This window comes from Poecilia formosa, unplaced genomic scaffold (genome assembly GCF_000485575.1).
Source record: "Poecilia formosa unplaced genomic scaffold, Poecilia_formosa-5.1.2 Scaffold353, whole genome shotgun sequence".
Taxonomy (NCBI): domain Eukaryota; kingdom Metazoa; phylum Chordata; class Actinopteri; order Cyprinodontiformes; family Poeciliidae; genus Poecilia; species Poecilia formosa.
In genome coordinates, this window is record NW_006800292.1 from 568,223 (window position 1) to 583,862 (window position 15,640).

General features: G+C 38.0%; 1 protein-coding gene across 2 annotated transcripts in view; it reads left to right on the plus strand.

Annotated features, from left to right (window-relative positions):
- The window catches only part of ube2f (ubiquitin-conjugating enzyme E2F (putative)), a 39,858-nt gene extending 34,273 nt beyond the window's left edge, over positions 1 to 5,585 (plus strand). For both annotated transcript variants that reach the window (XM_007574468.2, XM_016662014.1), the window contains one exon: positions 4,317 to 5,585. In XM_007574468.2, coding sequence (XP_007574530.1) covers positions 4,317 to 4,367 — 51 coding nt within the window. In that variant the 3' untranslated portion in view covers positions 4,368 to 5,585. The remainder of the gene's footprint in view (positions 1 to 4,316) is intronic.
- Positions 5,586 to 15,640: the final 10,055 nt, after the last annotated feature.

Sequence of the window (15,640 nt, forward strand, 5' to 3'; positions counted from 1 at the left end):
TATACCATGAAAATAGTTTAAACTTGAAATTGACTGTGAAATAGCAAAACTACTGTCTGATGTAAACTACACAATACTGTATCAAAAAGACTTTGTGCTGCTAGTCCAACCTTGAAACCATCAGGGGGTGGAATATCTCAATCATATATTGTTTTATTCCAGTGTTTCTACATCAGAAGGTCAGGCACTAAAACCCTCTGAAGAAATGCGAGTCTTTAGGGAAACTTTCTGCATTTTAAGTGGATCTTTTTGTGCCCCAAGGTAAATCTCTCTCATATAAAATAAAGATGAGTTACTAATAATGCAGAAAAGGCGTATTAGACATGTAAATGAAGAAAATTGTGTTGCACTGTGGTTATGTGAAACATCTCATCCCATATTGACAAAATATAAAAAGGTTAAGGAAAGAAGCGTTTTGAGAAAGAAGGCAATTTGCCATCTGCCAAATTCTATGGTGATATCTGTTAGTAGCTTTTCTACAGCTGAGATGAAACGATTAGATTAGCTGACTGGGAAGGCCCACACTGGAAGTAGATGCCCAGTCAACCCAGTACAGATAGTGGGAGACAGAAGGATTCTGTAAATGTCTCCCACGGCAAGCATGAAGTTTTGCTGGACTGGTGGACTCCTTCAGTGACAGACTGCTGCATCCTGGGTGCACAAAGGAGCATTATAGGAGATCCTTCCTCTCCGTGGCTGTTACAATCTATAACAAACTTAATATGTGTTTACATCCCGGCTGGTATTAGCAGTTTCTCTAATTTCAAGTAATATTTCTGCTGTTATTCGCACTTTTTTGCATGGTTTTATTTTCAGTTATTGTAAATAGTCTGTTGTCTTGAATGTATAATGTACATAATGCACATTATGTACATTTAAAACAAAAAATTGTACCTTGTTGCACATTTCTTTGGATCAAGGTAAGCTACGTTTGATAAGTCCACAGTATCTTAAGTTGTAATTTTATCCTTGGTGTTTATGGTGAGACTTTTCTGCTTCTACAATGAATTTAAATAATTAATTTGCTTAAAACGGTTAATTGTAAACACAACATTCAAACCCCAGATTCACTCGTTTTTCAATGAGATGTAGAGAAAGTGACCAAAAATACTATCAAATATGAAATTGCATGGGTCATATTTAAGGTTAACACAAGGTCATGGCTGTTGTTGAAGTTAATTAACTTCCCTAAACCATGTCTGTGCTTTGATCGTGCTTGCCCAGTGATCCCATTTAGAGTAGTTTCTTTCTTATCTGTTGCCTTCAGCTGAATGAACAGTTTAGTTTGGCTTTGTCCGTTTTTGTATGTTCTGCATAAAAGGCTGCACTTTAACAAGAGAGCTGTTGTAGTTCAAATTAACAGTCTCTGGTCTTTGATCCAAATCCAGGATGACGTGCGCACGGACTGCAAGGCATTCTCTGTGAGCTTTCACCAAATATTTGGCTGAAGGGATGTAGACACAAGCAACCAAAGCCAATAAAGTCTCTAGAAAACACAGCAAGCTGTTGTGTGAGGAGAGATAGGCAGCAAAATGTCAAAACAGAACAAGGCAAAGCGGTCATGCAAAGAGCTCCCTTTAAAGCAGATTTACCCGGGAGGTATTGGTCAAAAGAACTATAGAAACAGACTGATACAATGGTGGGATTGTATGCATGGTTGAAAAGATGAAATACATATCAAAAAGGTATGATGAAGTTAAAAGAGAGTGAGTTAGAAAGAGATGGTAAACATGATTGGCAGGAATCTGACCAAGGAAAATTCTGCTGCTAGCGTGAATTCTGCTCTGTCACAGTTTTATCCGTTCAATGACGGTGTTTAATAAAAACCAGAAAAACTGAAGTACTGCTATACTTACAAAATTACTACAGAGTATGCAATATGTCACCTTGAAAAACTGTGATTTTACAGGGCGTACAGTAACTCAAATGGGACAACAACAAAAAATAATTGAGCTGTCTATACAGGCAGCTGAGGCTCAGGGATGCTGTGACAGCGACCTTCAACTCTGAACAGCAGCTAAGAAGACACATCGCAGATATTAATCATCATTCCCTTTGTCAGCTCACCATTTATGCAAAGCATACAAAGATCATAATACAGTTTTTCTCTCTATTTAAATATATAAATTCTGTCTATAAAAAGATAGAATCAAAGCAAGAATAAGATTAAAATCTCAATGCAGTGATCAGAGGAAGAAGGTTAATGCTCAGCTTCCTCACAACCTGATAAATAGATTAAATTATTATAGTAGTTATTCAGGGAAGAACTGTAGAAATTGGGGATGCACCAAGACAGAAATTCAGGCCGATATTGATATCCAATATTAATTTTGCTGTTATGGCTGTTAACCAATATTTACCAATACTATGTATGTTTCACTACAGTTTTGACAGTTTGTGGAAAAAAAAAAAAAAAGCAAAAAAAAAATGGGTGTTCATATCAACCCTGTTTCATTTATTGGACCAATACCAATATATTAAAAAATGACTAATATTGGCTGATACCTATGTTGATGCCAGTTTATTGTGCATCCCTAGTACAAATGTACATAATTCATCACCACGTCAGATAAATGTTCCTTAAAAGTATTCATTTCAAAATCCACATAGTGGAAACAGACTAGCTGAAGGGAAATATCAACATTGTTGTCCAAGCACATTTCCATATAAAACTCTTCAAAAACTTCTGATCAGTCTCACACCATTTCACCTCACAACACTGGGCGAATGTGACCAACACTGAGACCAATGTTGAAATAGTTTGACCAGAGCCAGGTGTCACATCTTTCATCACTGCTCTATGTCAGTGACAGACGATTTCGGTACTTTGGACATAGTAAATGACAGCCTTCACTCTAGGTATGTTTGATCTCTCTTGGCCAATGATGTGGTTTTGCTCATTGTCTCCATAGCACCAGGTCAACAGGATGTTGTGAAGAAGTTGACAATAATCCCTTTGGTTGTCCTGATAGTGAGCGAGAGATTGTTGTCCTCACACCATTGGAGCAGTTGGCTCACCTGTAGTCGGTTTCATCGTTGTTTGTTGGTGATGAGGTCCACCACATCCACGTCATCCAAACTTAATGATGTGGTTAGTGCTGCAGGTGTGTGTGTGCAGTCATTGATCAGTAGTGTGAAAAGCAGCAAACTGTGTTTTTATATTAAACTGCCTGATGTACTTACTTACTTCATCAGCAGACTGACTGCTGTTTGCGTCACTCAATTTAATTACGAAACAAACCATTATTATCAATTGTCTTGACTCATCAAAGTGGTTGGCATTTTCTTCATCTTGACATAGGAGTCCTACTTCATGTTATTCAGTCCCTGGTCATCAGAGTCTGAGACTGACCCCATGAAGGAAAACAAGACTCACCCTTTCACCTTCCCTGGGGATTACTTGGTTTAGTTCTGTTGAATCCCTGGATGGCAGTAGGATCATAAATATGTTATTTTATGCTTTAGGCAGTCTGTAGCCCAGCCAAAGAACAAACAAAGGTCACATAAGTCATACATTCTGATTCAGGAAAGACATATTTAGTTTTAGATTTTGGGAAATGTGGAGAAAGTGAGTAAAAATGTCCACAGAACTAATGCATATTTAATTTACTGCTGCAGAAAAATGTCATGTACCCTAAGTGAGCTGTTTTTTTTATGGGTTTTTTTCTTTGAAAAGATGCTTTTCTGCACAGTCTTAACGTCTTCCCACTGAAGAAATATGACTCACTAAATGTATGGTGACACTGAAGAAGGATATATTTATATACATATGACTAATTTGTGACTTCATTATGAGTCACATCACCTCTGGTTATCCTGGGAATAGTACATGTGGTTGCTTTTGCTTTGCTTATGGATATCCAGTAGCTTACTGTTTATGTGCTGCCATAAACAATGTCTTTTAAGTGTTCATACCCACTGACCATTTTGTCAAAAACAAATCTTATAGCATGGTTTCACATTAGAACCACGGACATTAATGAATGTTCTATGAGAAACTAATAAAAAGCAGTAAATGATTGAGAAGTAGAAGACAAAGTAGCAATTTATTTACTTGTGTTTGTAAAAAAAATGACCTGGTCTTGCTTTCCTTTCACATTTCAGTTATGTGCTACTTCTGTTTGTGCTTCGCACAAAATCAAAATAGGTTGCCTTGAGGTCAATGTGAAGGATTTTAAAGGTCATCAGTAGTTTTTTTCATTGTATTTTAGAGTTGCACATACGGCAATAAAAAGCATCTCAATAGTGTTTTGTCCTCCATAACGCTCATCTTATCCTTCCCACTTGTCCCCCCCACCCCCCTCTTTTCCATTCAGGAGGATTTTCGAAATAAGGTTCAAGATTACATCAAGCACTACGCCAGATGATAGATGCATCGGCTACCCCCAGCAGCCGTGCGACAAACAACCAAACTGCTCTACCTTGCCTCTGCTTATCTGGCCGACTCCTCCACGTGTGAAACAGCAGCAGACTCTTTGACTCTTACTACTCCCCTCCACCTCCATATGACACGGCAACCCCCGCAATAAACTTCACACTGCAGAAATAATAAAAAAAAAAAAGAAAAAAATAGTAAAAAACGAAACAGAATTATGACTGCTTCAAAGGAAGGACTTGCAAACGAAATATATGCTTTAATTATGCTAATAAGTTGATTGTTACAGCAGCAACAATGTCTGAGTCGGCGCCTCACTAAGGTGAACACGAGCCTGTTGGGAATGAGCCGCGGCAGGAAAAACACAACATGGAGTCTCACACGATGTTTCACCGAAAAAGACCACAAGTCACACTTGGCTGTTTTTAAATACAAGCTGAGAAAAGAACAAAAATCTGTTACTATCAGCTCTCTGTTTCAGTGCCTGCATTGTTTGTGTTGCTTATGAGAAAGTGCATGGGAGTCCACAAATGTTCACACATGCAAAAAAAAAACCCAACAAAACAAAACAAAACAAAACACGCGTCAGATGTCGTTGTAGAGGGTGAGCACACACACTCACACACGAAGGTTCCTCATTAGACAGCATGTGAATGATCACGTTTTGTTTCCGTTCTCAGAGCATGTTTGCGTTGTCCTGTGCTCAGCATTTAAATCACCTCTAATCTCCTTATACGTTGCTTCCAAGTTCTCCAGGTCTTTTTCTTTTGACTATGTTGACTTTATTACCATAGTTTTTAATAATTTACAGAAATTAGGGGCGGTTTAAAATCTTTGCACAGTTCTCCAGCAGGTTACACACACAAAACCTCTCATAGAGATCATTTGAGTGTTTTCAGCTCCAGATACATAAATTACTGCCATGAAAAACAAAAAGCCACATGTATCTTTCTTTCTTTTTTTTATTTTTTATTTTATTTAATTCACCCCCTTTTTCATTTGCGCTCTTTACACCTTCGTATCTCGATCACGGTGTGTATGAGGAGCTTATTGTAAACTAACAGTGCAATCCAAAAGTGCTTTGACATCTCACTGGCAAAGTTGGCTTTGTACTTAAACACTATCAAGTTTTAAGTGAAATCATGAGGACTTTAAACTGGTTCAGATTTAATTTTTGCACCCATGAGAAATAAATGGTGATGGACTTTTACCTGTTTGGTTTGTATTCCAGTTTCTCTTGATTTAATTAAGAAGCAATGGAACTGAAGTTACATCACCTTACTTGATATCTTATAGCTAAAATATTTGGGGTAAAACTATCAGCAGTTGATAAAAATCATGAACTTGGTAGAGTTCAGATGATCCTTTGGACATCCTGGATGCAACAATTTGAATGACCAGGTCTGTGATTTAAATGAAATGTTTACGACTTGTATTTCGATTTTTCTTTGATTACCGGTCAAAGTGGACAACTCTAAAAGTATCAACCTCTTTTCACTCAAAGGTTTATAATAAATGAACTGCACTGATATGTTAGAGACTCATAAAATATGTGCTATTTCAGTTTAATTTAGGAAGGAAAATGTTCTCATTTTTAAAGGTAACACAAACTTCTTTTTTTTTTTGGGTTGATATGGGTTTGGTAGCGCTGCAAAAAGAAACAAATACTGCTTTTTTATTTATTTTTGAAATGAAAATTACACAGAAACAACCTGTGCTAGCTACATATTCTCCTTTATGTAGGAGAATATGTAAAGCAGCATTTGGTAAAGGAAAATTTCACTTTTATGCATTGTTCACATTTATATTCTCAACAACAAACAAAAATAACTTAAATGAATCATTTTATTCTGTTTACTCAAAATTGGGTTTGCAACTTTGAGTAAGCAAAGTTACCCTTTACCGCTGGTAAAGGGTCTTTTAGGTTTACTAAAGCTACAGAACCTTTAAAAAGTGTCCACCACCTTGGTTGTTTGAACTTTTTTATTGCTTTTACAAATCAGTCATGAGCAACAAAATTTTTATTTTTTGACCAACGAAAATTAAAAAACCCCTCTAATATCAAAGTGGAAGTTGATTTCTGCAACATAATAAAGTTAAACTACATGTATTTTAAATAAAAGTGATTGCATAAATATTCTCTCCTTTTAAAATGACTGACCTAATTCAACAGAGGACCAGCCAAGTGGTACTGGTAGTCTCACAAGTAAGAAAACATCCTGAAGCGTTCATCTAAAGCTACAGAGAAATGGTTTGGAGACAACAAGGTTGATGTTCTGGAGTGGCCTAATCAAAGCCCAGAACTCAATCCCACAGACTTCAAAGATTCTGTTCACAGCTGATCTCTATGCAGCTTGAACAGCTTAGCAGGAAGAATGGAGCTTCTGCATCCAGATGTGCAGCCTGATTTAGATCTGTCCACAGCTGGGGTATCTGCCAAAGCTACATTTACGAAATATTGACTTGAAGGGGTTAAATATTTGTCATCACTGTTTTTATGTTAAATATTTAAATTTTTTGGTAATTTTTTCCTGTCAAAAACAAATTTCTGTGTTTTTGCAGTCATGACCTCTTCCTCTGTGAGTGGCCTTTCAGCTTCTGTTGAGAAACGACGTTCTTTTACCAGACTCAACCAGCAGCTTCACCGAGTCTTTTTCTGTTGCTCTGAGGACAACACACATATTTGCACAAACGTTTAGACGGTCACAGTGTGACATGAATACGATGTGACTTGCCAGCATGATTTCTTCCTTCTCTTCTTTTTTATCATTCTGTTCCAGGTTTTTAACTTCTTTTTTCCCCACTGGTGAAAGTAAATGCAATGATCGCACTGGGTTCAGTGCGATCATTGCACTGAACCCAATTTCTACAGTTCTTCCCTGTCTCATTCAGTGAGACAAATAATGGCCAGTTAAAAGCAGCTGTGAAAATGGCTGCTCTGAAGCATGTCTTAAGGCTAAAGTAATAGATATTTGGTGCAAAACTGTCTTTCAAAATTGGCCTCAAGGTTCATTTTTTGGTGTCTTGCGGTTTTCTTTTGTCGTGCAGTTTCAATGTTTTCTCTTTAATGTCATTACATTTTCCTAGTGGATTTGTGGACTAGTGGGGAGGGTGAGCAAATATCCCTTTTTATTCTTTCTCTCAGAAAGGAAGATATCAGAAACTATTTTTAAATAACTTAAAAGTTTTCTCTTAAGAATTTAACGCCTTTTTTTTAAATGCAGTATATTGTGATGTTCTATCAATTCAAGCTACAACCTGACAAACTACCATCCTGCCCTGTCTTTCTCCAACCAGCGCTGCCACATCTTTTACTGCAGTTTGGTGGCGTACAGTCCTTTCTTCTTCTGGGTTCCCTACATTGTTGGATGGTTTGATGAGGTGGAGCTACAAAGCTAATTGTTTACATTCATTAGCAGCTTTGTAATGCACACGTTGAGTTGCTTAAACTTCCTAAAGTTCAAACCAAGCCTCAGGATGGATAATATGTGATTTAAGTTACTTTGAATAGTTGTTGGTGCTAGACAATAACAGATTGTTTTAATCCTAATCACCTCTATAAGGTAGACTGTTTTCATAAAGGACTTGAAAACTGTACTCTTCATTCCACAAACTGGTAGTGAGGCAGGTTTAGGAACTCTGTCCTATTCGTACCCACAATAATTGACTGTATCTCCCTACTGTCAGCGATTCGTACAATTTGACTTGGCTGAGAGAGAACTGCAGACAGTGCAGATGTCTGTCAGTCACACACTGCACCAACCTTTGGAGGATCCACAATCAAACTGTACACTTGCCCTCTGGGTACTGCATATTGCATTATCCTGGGCCTGCAGTGACAGCTGACAGCGTAAAGCAGGTAACGAGACGGGTTAGTGCTATAAATCCTATTTCTTTCCAATTTCTGGCCCCAACAAGCATTGTTGAGCGCAAATACAATCTCCAATAAGCTCTTGCAAAACAGCTTCAATTATCCTGCAGCACATTTTCCCCTCACCTTTGAGAAGGCTCGGAGACGAGGTGAGGAAGAAAAATAACAAGAAGCTGAAGAAATCCCTGTGGACGCACACCTGACTGCCACACATACAAGGAGCTTAATCAGCCTAAATGATGACGGGTCATTTATCACAGAAATTGGCTGAAGCCAGCACTTTTGTAATATCTTGACCAGTGGACAATTTAAAGGGTGCAGGTTCTAACAAAGATCTTGACTCACAGAGATAGTTGGCAGCAAAAATATATTTTGCCAGAGGCTAGAGTGTTGAGTTTTTTTTTTTTTTTTAACTCAAAGAGTCAGAATGAACAAAAGTAGATTTCATTTCAGAAAACTTTTAACAGCAGCTGAGCTGGTGGAGTTAATAATCGCTGCTTCCTGTATGTGCATGTTTTCTTGATCTGGTTTCCCTACATGAGCACATTTCCCTTCTGCCTTTTCATTCTTTCAGATCATCTGTCAGAATGATAACCTACTGTCTTTTTTATCACATGACTCATCTCCTTAGCCATATTCTCACTATCTTTTGGCGAAGTCAAATGGAAAAAGAGCAGCAATTATATTGCTGCTGGCATAAATGATGTCCATTTATTTCCCATCATGGATGAGTGCAGTGCTGGAGTTTGTGGAGGGTAGCTTCTTTTTGCTGGTTAAATTGAGGATGAGCTGTTTGTGGTTTTAACTGTTGATCCATAATAGGTCACCTGCTAAACTCTTAGAGGTGACCTATTATGCTTCCTTAAACAGATTAGGATAGATCTTTGGGCAAAACAAAACAAAACCTGTTCATTGCATGTTTTTTGCCCAATATCATTCTTTGATAATGAGATTTCAATCTGGGCAGGCCAATTTAGAGCTTTCAGAATGAGCTGCGCCCCAACTCAACGCTTACATGAAAATGCCTGGAAACAGATCAGCAATTATACAACCGTACATTGAAAAGCAGAAGTGGAGCCTCCTGCAGAACCAACAAGAATGCAATGTTTTCTCACGAATATAGCGGTCTCTCCAGAATAATTGAAATAAAGGACATGCAGCCATGACCCTAACGTAATGTGTATAACCTGTTCAACTGTGCTTTGGTTTCGGAGGTGGTCTGAACAATTATATTTACATTGTTGACTTACTTTCTGCTGATTATGCAGCAAACGGGTAAAAATAATAATAAAAAAATCCATAGCTAATATGCTAGTTGCTTGAGCAAAGTTTTTGCAGAGTAAACCGGACATTTAATGTCAAACAGGATGAAATGAAAATTGTTGCATTTAAAATATATTTACTAAATATTAAGTACATTACTTGGATGAACTTTGTTGAACCAGTGACGCACTTCCAGTTTACTCTGCAAAAACTTTGCTCAAGCAACTAGCATATCTTAAAACATTTCTTGAAATTAGACAAATTTCTTCTTGTTCTAAATCTTTATTGAAGTTCAAAACAAAAGAAGGTACATATTGTACAACAGCTGAAAATCTGAAGAATTTAAACGAAGTAGCCCACTTCGGTTTGTTTTGGAGCAAGATGGGGTGATGGTGACGTCATCGGCAAAATTATAACTTTTAATATCTCAAAGACGGAAGGTGCACAAACGACAGTTTTAACTGCACAAACCTGCACAAACGGAGCACTAACGAAGTAGCCCACTTTGGTTTGTTTTGGAGCGATATGGGGGGATGGTGAACTCTGGATGACCTAAAAAATAATTTTTAATATCTCAGAAACCAAAACTGCACAAACGAAAATTTTAACGGCACAAACCTGCACAAACGGAGCACTAACCATTCAGACTATTTGCTGAAGTTTTTGACGTGGGTGGGGTGTCAGCTTCACACAGCTCAATGCTGTGTTGCTTTTATCACTTCATTGGCTCTCCAGGTAAAATTTGAAAACTTGATTTTTGTTTTAGATATGTGGACGAAAAAAATATATCTTTGGCCTTTCAATGAATTAATTGAGAGAACAATAATGCCATTGGAGATTAGGTTCAACATAAATCTCCTCCTTTCAGTCCCTCACTCACTTATTTCCCACCTCGCTTTATTTCCTCTACTCCAACACAAAGTGGTAATTCAGTCCCCAGTAGTGTGTTAAAAAACAATTGGATCCCCGTAGACATTCTGTTTGATTTCACTTTGTGCTCATAAATTGTAAGCCTGGGCAGCCTGAGTGTTGCCTCAGGGCAATAACCTGTGGTTTTCTATTAGGGAGAATAAATGACAAAAAGTCTCAGTCCAGTGAGGATTTTGTAACACGTGCAACATGCCAGTCATCATCTCAGAGCAATCTCTTTAAGTCTTGCTCCGGGAAAACTCATGTAAATCTTGGCTCCCTGCACTGAGATGAAGTGTTTTTAAGGTTTGGATGATGATAAGAATGGCCTTCGATGATGTACAGAGGATGGTGGTTAGCTTTTTTGTGGAGGATTGGTGCAGATGTCCAAATTGTCTGAGTGAAGAGGCACAGAATGCGGTGTGCTTGGAGTCAGAGCCATTAGCCGAGTATAAAACATCAACACCACTTATTTATCCTGCTTATGTTCAATAATGGGAAGACAGGTTGGATTTTTTTACAGCTACATCCACCAGAAAAAAAGTTTTTGTTCATGATCTCCATGGCAACATCTCTGAATCCATCGAGCTATGTTGTTAGTGATGGCAGCTAAACTTCAATCCATTTGTTGGGATTTTATGTTAAAGACTAACACAAAGTAGAACGTAATGGTGAAGTAGAAGGAAAATAATAAATGATTGTCAAAATGTTTTGTTTTTACAAATAAAAATATGAAAATGTAACCATATTCAGCTCCTCGTTCTCCCAAGTCAGTTCCTTCTCAAGCCACCTTAAATTTGAATATTCTTCCCCATAAAGCTTTCAAGTTTTACTACAGATTCTTAATTTGATTTAGATTTGGACTTTGACTGGGCCATTTGTAACAAATACCTTAATCTTAAACTTTCTGGCTATGTTTTAATAGTCATCCTGGTGGTTGTCCCCGAGATCAAAGTCTTTTCCAGTGTTGAAACAAGTTTTCTTCAAGAACTGCCATGTATTCAGCTTCATGCGTCTTCCCATCAACTTTGACCAGGTTTACAGTCTCTGCTGAAGAAACTCGTCCCCACAGTATGATGCTGTCACCACTGTGTTGTGTTCACGGTTAAATACTGGTTTGGGTGTTGGCCAAAAATATATATCTTGGCATCATCTGATCAGGGCACCTTCTTCCATGTTTTTGGCTTTAATAGAGAACAACGAATAGTTTTACTGTCAGCAGATTACTTCTGAAGGCACATGGTTGCACTAGAGTTTATTTATATGTACCAGAGTAAAATGGTACATATCAAAATCAAAATTATATATCTTTATTCTGCTAAAACACCATAATTTGTTTCCTACTTGTCAGTAATACACTTCACCTCTTTGTTTTGGTTTATCAAAAAAATTATAAAAAAAAACCCCATAAATTTGCAGCAGATAATCCTACACAATGTTCAAGGCCCCATATATTTACTGCTGGTGGTGTTTGGATGCATTTTTCATTAATACGACCTTAACAAAAAGGGGCAGCTTTCTTTTATTCTATACTTTTGATGCATATAAAATGAAAGTAAATAACTTGGTACTCCCCCCTCCTCTGATAATCATTATAGAAGACGCTGCTGAGTTAAAAAAAAAAAATGTTGCTGTGAGTGTTTACAAATAGTTTTTACAGGATTTGTTGATTTTTTCCTCTTAGGCGTTCCTTAGGCTGTCAGTCTGACAGATGATCAATAAAAGCAGAGATTGCTTTTGGTGAAATCAAACTTACACCCTTCTGTTTGTTGCTGATCATAATTTCATGCTGTCAGTTCCACATCTACTGCAGGTTTTCTCACCAACAGTCCACACACATACGCACACACACACCTACACACAAGCACACACACATTTGCGTGGCTATCTTTGTGGGGACTTTCCATTGACTTCCATTTGTTTCTACAGCCTAAACCTTACCCCTTTAGTCCTAAATCTAACCCCTGACCCAAAAACAGCGCTTCCCCTTGTGGGGACCAGGCTTCGGTCCCCACAACGCAGCATGTGTCAAGAAAATGGTCCCCACAAGGTAATACAAACAAATGCACACACACACACATGCTGAATTTAGTTACGTGAACATATAAAAGAGATGAAACGCAGTGTTTTGAAGCTTCCTCAGGAAATGTCTTTGCATTCAGACGTGTCAGACGTCCACGTCCGTCCTAGTGCTCGCCCCAGTCAATGAACAGAAGCGCGTCGACTCTGGTGTTGCGTTCACGCCTCTCACTGCGCCTAAGAGTAAAGTGCCTCGCTATTTCATTTGTTCTGCTTCAGAAGCTGCCCACACAGTTTCCAGATGTGGGAGGCATTTCAGTGTGCTGCGAGATTAATTGGAAGACTGCAAACAATAATACATTTAGTCATGCCAACTTACACAGAAACGGTGTAATTAAATAAGCCTCCATCTTTTCTGCTTTGCTGAAGCAGAGCAACAATAAAGGCTGATAAACAATGCAGTCCGGATCACTGACGCGCACAAACTGCACTACCACTCATCCATGTTTTAATGCAAATCAGCATGCTTTAGACTGAGATAGAAGACCAGATAGTGAAAACATTAACATTTTGTAAATAAAATACACTGTTTTGTCTTATGCATACAAATATACAAACCGCTGTGCAACTTTTGTCATATTTAATATCTTGTGATGCCCACCCACAATGGTATTATGCACTAAACATGAGCATTATAGCGAAGCCAGCTCATACCCGGCATCTTTCTGTGCACCAGCTTAGCTTCACTTCTTGCTAAAACAGAGCTGTCAGCTGTCAGGCTGTGATATTTAAACAAATCCAAACTATTTAGGTGAACTCATTTTCCCTAGCAACAGTGATGCAGCCTAATTTTTCTGTGTAGGTTTGCTTATTTTTTCTGTCTTAAATGATCAGCCACAAATAGCATGTCTTTCTTCACAGATCAATGAGTGAGTGGTGTGGTTACACACATTAATGTCTTATTTTACCTCCAATGTTTCCAAAATGTCTGCATTCACACACCGCACAAAATGGAAAACTGTTGACGGAAGAGCTGAGATGTTTAAACTCTGTAAAAACGTCTCCCTTGTGTGCAATTGTTGTCAAGAGCCCAGTTTGTTTCCACTGAGAGTTTGCTGTCAACTGCATCCCACACGAATTACCTCGTAAGCAGCTCCTGAGTTTTCACGCGTTGCTCCCATGCTAATTGGCTTTAATAGGCAAAGTAGTCTCAGTTGGTTTCTGCAGAAGCAGGTGTTCACATCAACCAGGGGAATATATAATTCAGTAGGGGGTAAACGTGTTACCGCTCTGGCTTTTGTCTCTGTTCTCTTTTTTTTAACAACACAACAGAAGGAGAATGCGACAAGGTACAGAGGGTGCTGCATCTCGCTCAGTCGTAGTGAGACATTTAGAAACTCTCCTTCATCGTTTTACGTGATAGAGAAGCATCGTAATAAGCTGATAGAACAATTTTGGAAAGATAACATTTATTAACATTGACCTGTCCAACCTACCCAACCCCATATCACCACACTGCCTCCACAGGCTTCTCTAGCAAACACTCTGTTTGATGGCAGCCTCACTTTTTCTGCCATTTGCATTTTCATGATGCACTCATTAAATGTCAAACAGGCTAAGTCACGGCTCATCAGAGAAAAAGATCCTTTTTAAATGCTCTAGAGTCCAGTATGCATGTTTCCTGTCAAACTGAAGGCTTTTTCCACCCCATTAGCCTCGCTAATAAGCTGTTGTCTCTGGGCTACGCAGATGTTTAGTCCCAATAAAAGACTCCACTGCTCCGCTGCTCAAACATTGTAAGAGTGAAAACACTCTTACATTTACTAGTCAATAATGTAAGAGTGTTTCCACTCTTAGCTCCAGATTTTAAGGTGAGACAAAATCAAAAGAACTGAAAACTATCAGTGGAAACTTGTGATGCAGCAACTGATTAGCAAAGTGACAGGAATCTTTTTTGGCTCTGAATGGTGATCTAAAGATCTAAACCAAAAATTATATATATTTTGTTGGTTCATTAGATGATGCAATGCTAGAAAGTTTAATGTTTTGGGTCAATATATATTATACATATGTAAATAGCACTTTGACACTGTATTCTTTGACATTTGTGAATCAAATAAAATCATTTTCTGTTGCATTTGAAACTATCACATCTTACAGGAAACCTGCAGCTCAGGTGTTTTTCCAACAAAATCACTGAAGTAAAACCAAATTAAAAGAGTCCTTCCCATTTTCTACATCTGTGTAGCACAAATACATCACAAAGCTTTAACTGAGTATTTTTCTCCTTGGAGAAATAATTACGGTTTGGAACATTGTGTGGCCCCAGCAATACAGTTTTAATATAATTCTACTAAATACAAAGGGAATATACACTTGAGATGTACACACAAGAAATTCCAAAAACACTAGTTATTGTAGGTATTAAAGCTAAGGCTTAAAGGGTTACTACAAGCTAAAATATGTTAATTATCATCATATTTCTCATTGGGAGTGTTTATTTTTACCAGTTTGTTTAGTGAAATCCAGGTGGTTCCTTGTTTCACTGCTTGCTGATTGAATTGTATTCCCTGCTTCCAGCTCAGTCATCTGACCGGGCCACTTGCTGTCACATTTTAAAATAGTTCTTCATGAGGGAAAATGTACAGTTGTGCTCCTTTATAAACCAATCCATCCCTTATGTGTCCTCCATGATTATCCTGAAGGAGTAAATACATCTGCTGGGTTGTGCTGTCACATGCTTCTTATATTTGTCTTGGACTTTTCCTGTTTTTAGTACATTTTCATCTTTCACTAAATTAGGCTTCTGGTGCTTCCTCCCAACATGGAGCTCCCATTTTTTTCCCCCTTATACATCCTTCCCTCCTCTTTCCTTCCACCCACCAGCTCTCTTTCCTCGACATTCTCCATCTTTTCCCTCTCCGCCTCTGTCTCCAGAGACAGACGACTGTAAAGCTTCAGAGAGTGGAGCGTGAGACTGGTCCGATGAAACTGCTTGCTATGATGATGATGATGATGATGATGAGAAGGTAAACAGAGGATGCACACCTTGACATATGCAAATCTGTTTACATGCCTGGTAGTTTATTTTTACTCATTTTTTCACTCTTTTTCGGCTGTGTACCTGATAATTCATGAATAATAATAATTATATGACATTAGATTCCCAGAAAAAAAACAAAAAAAACAACAAAAAAAACAAC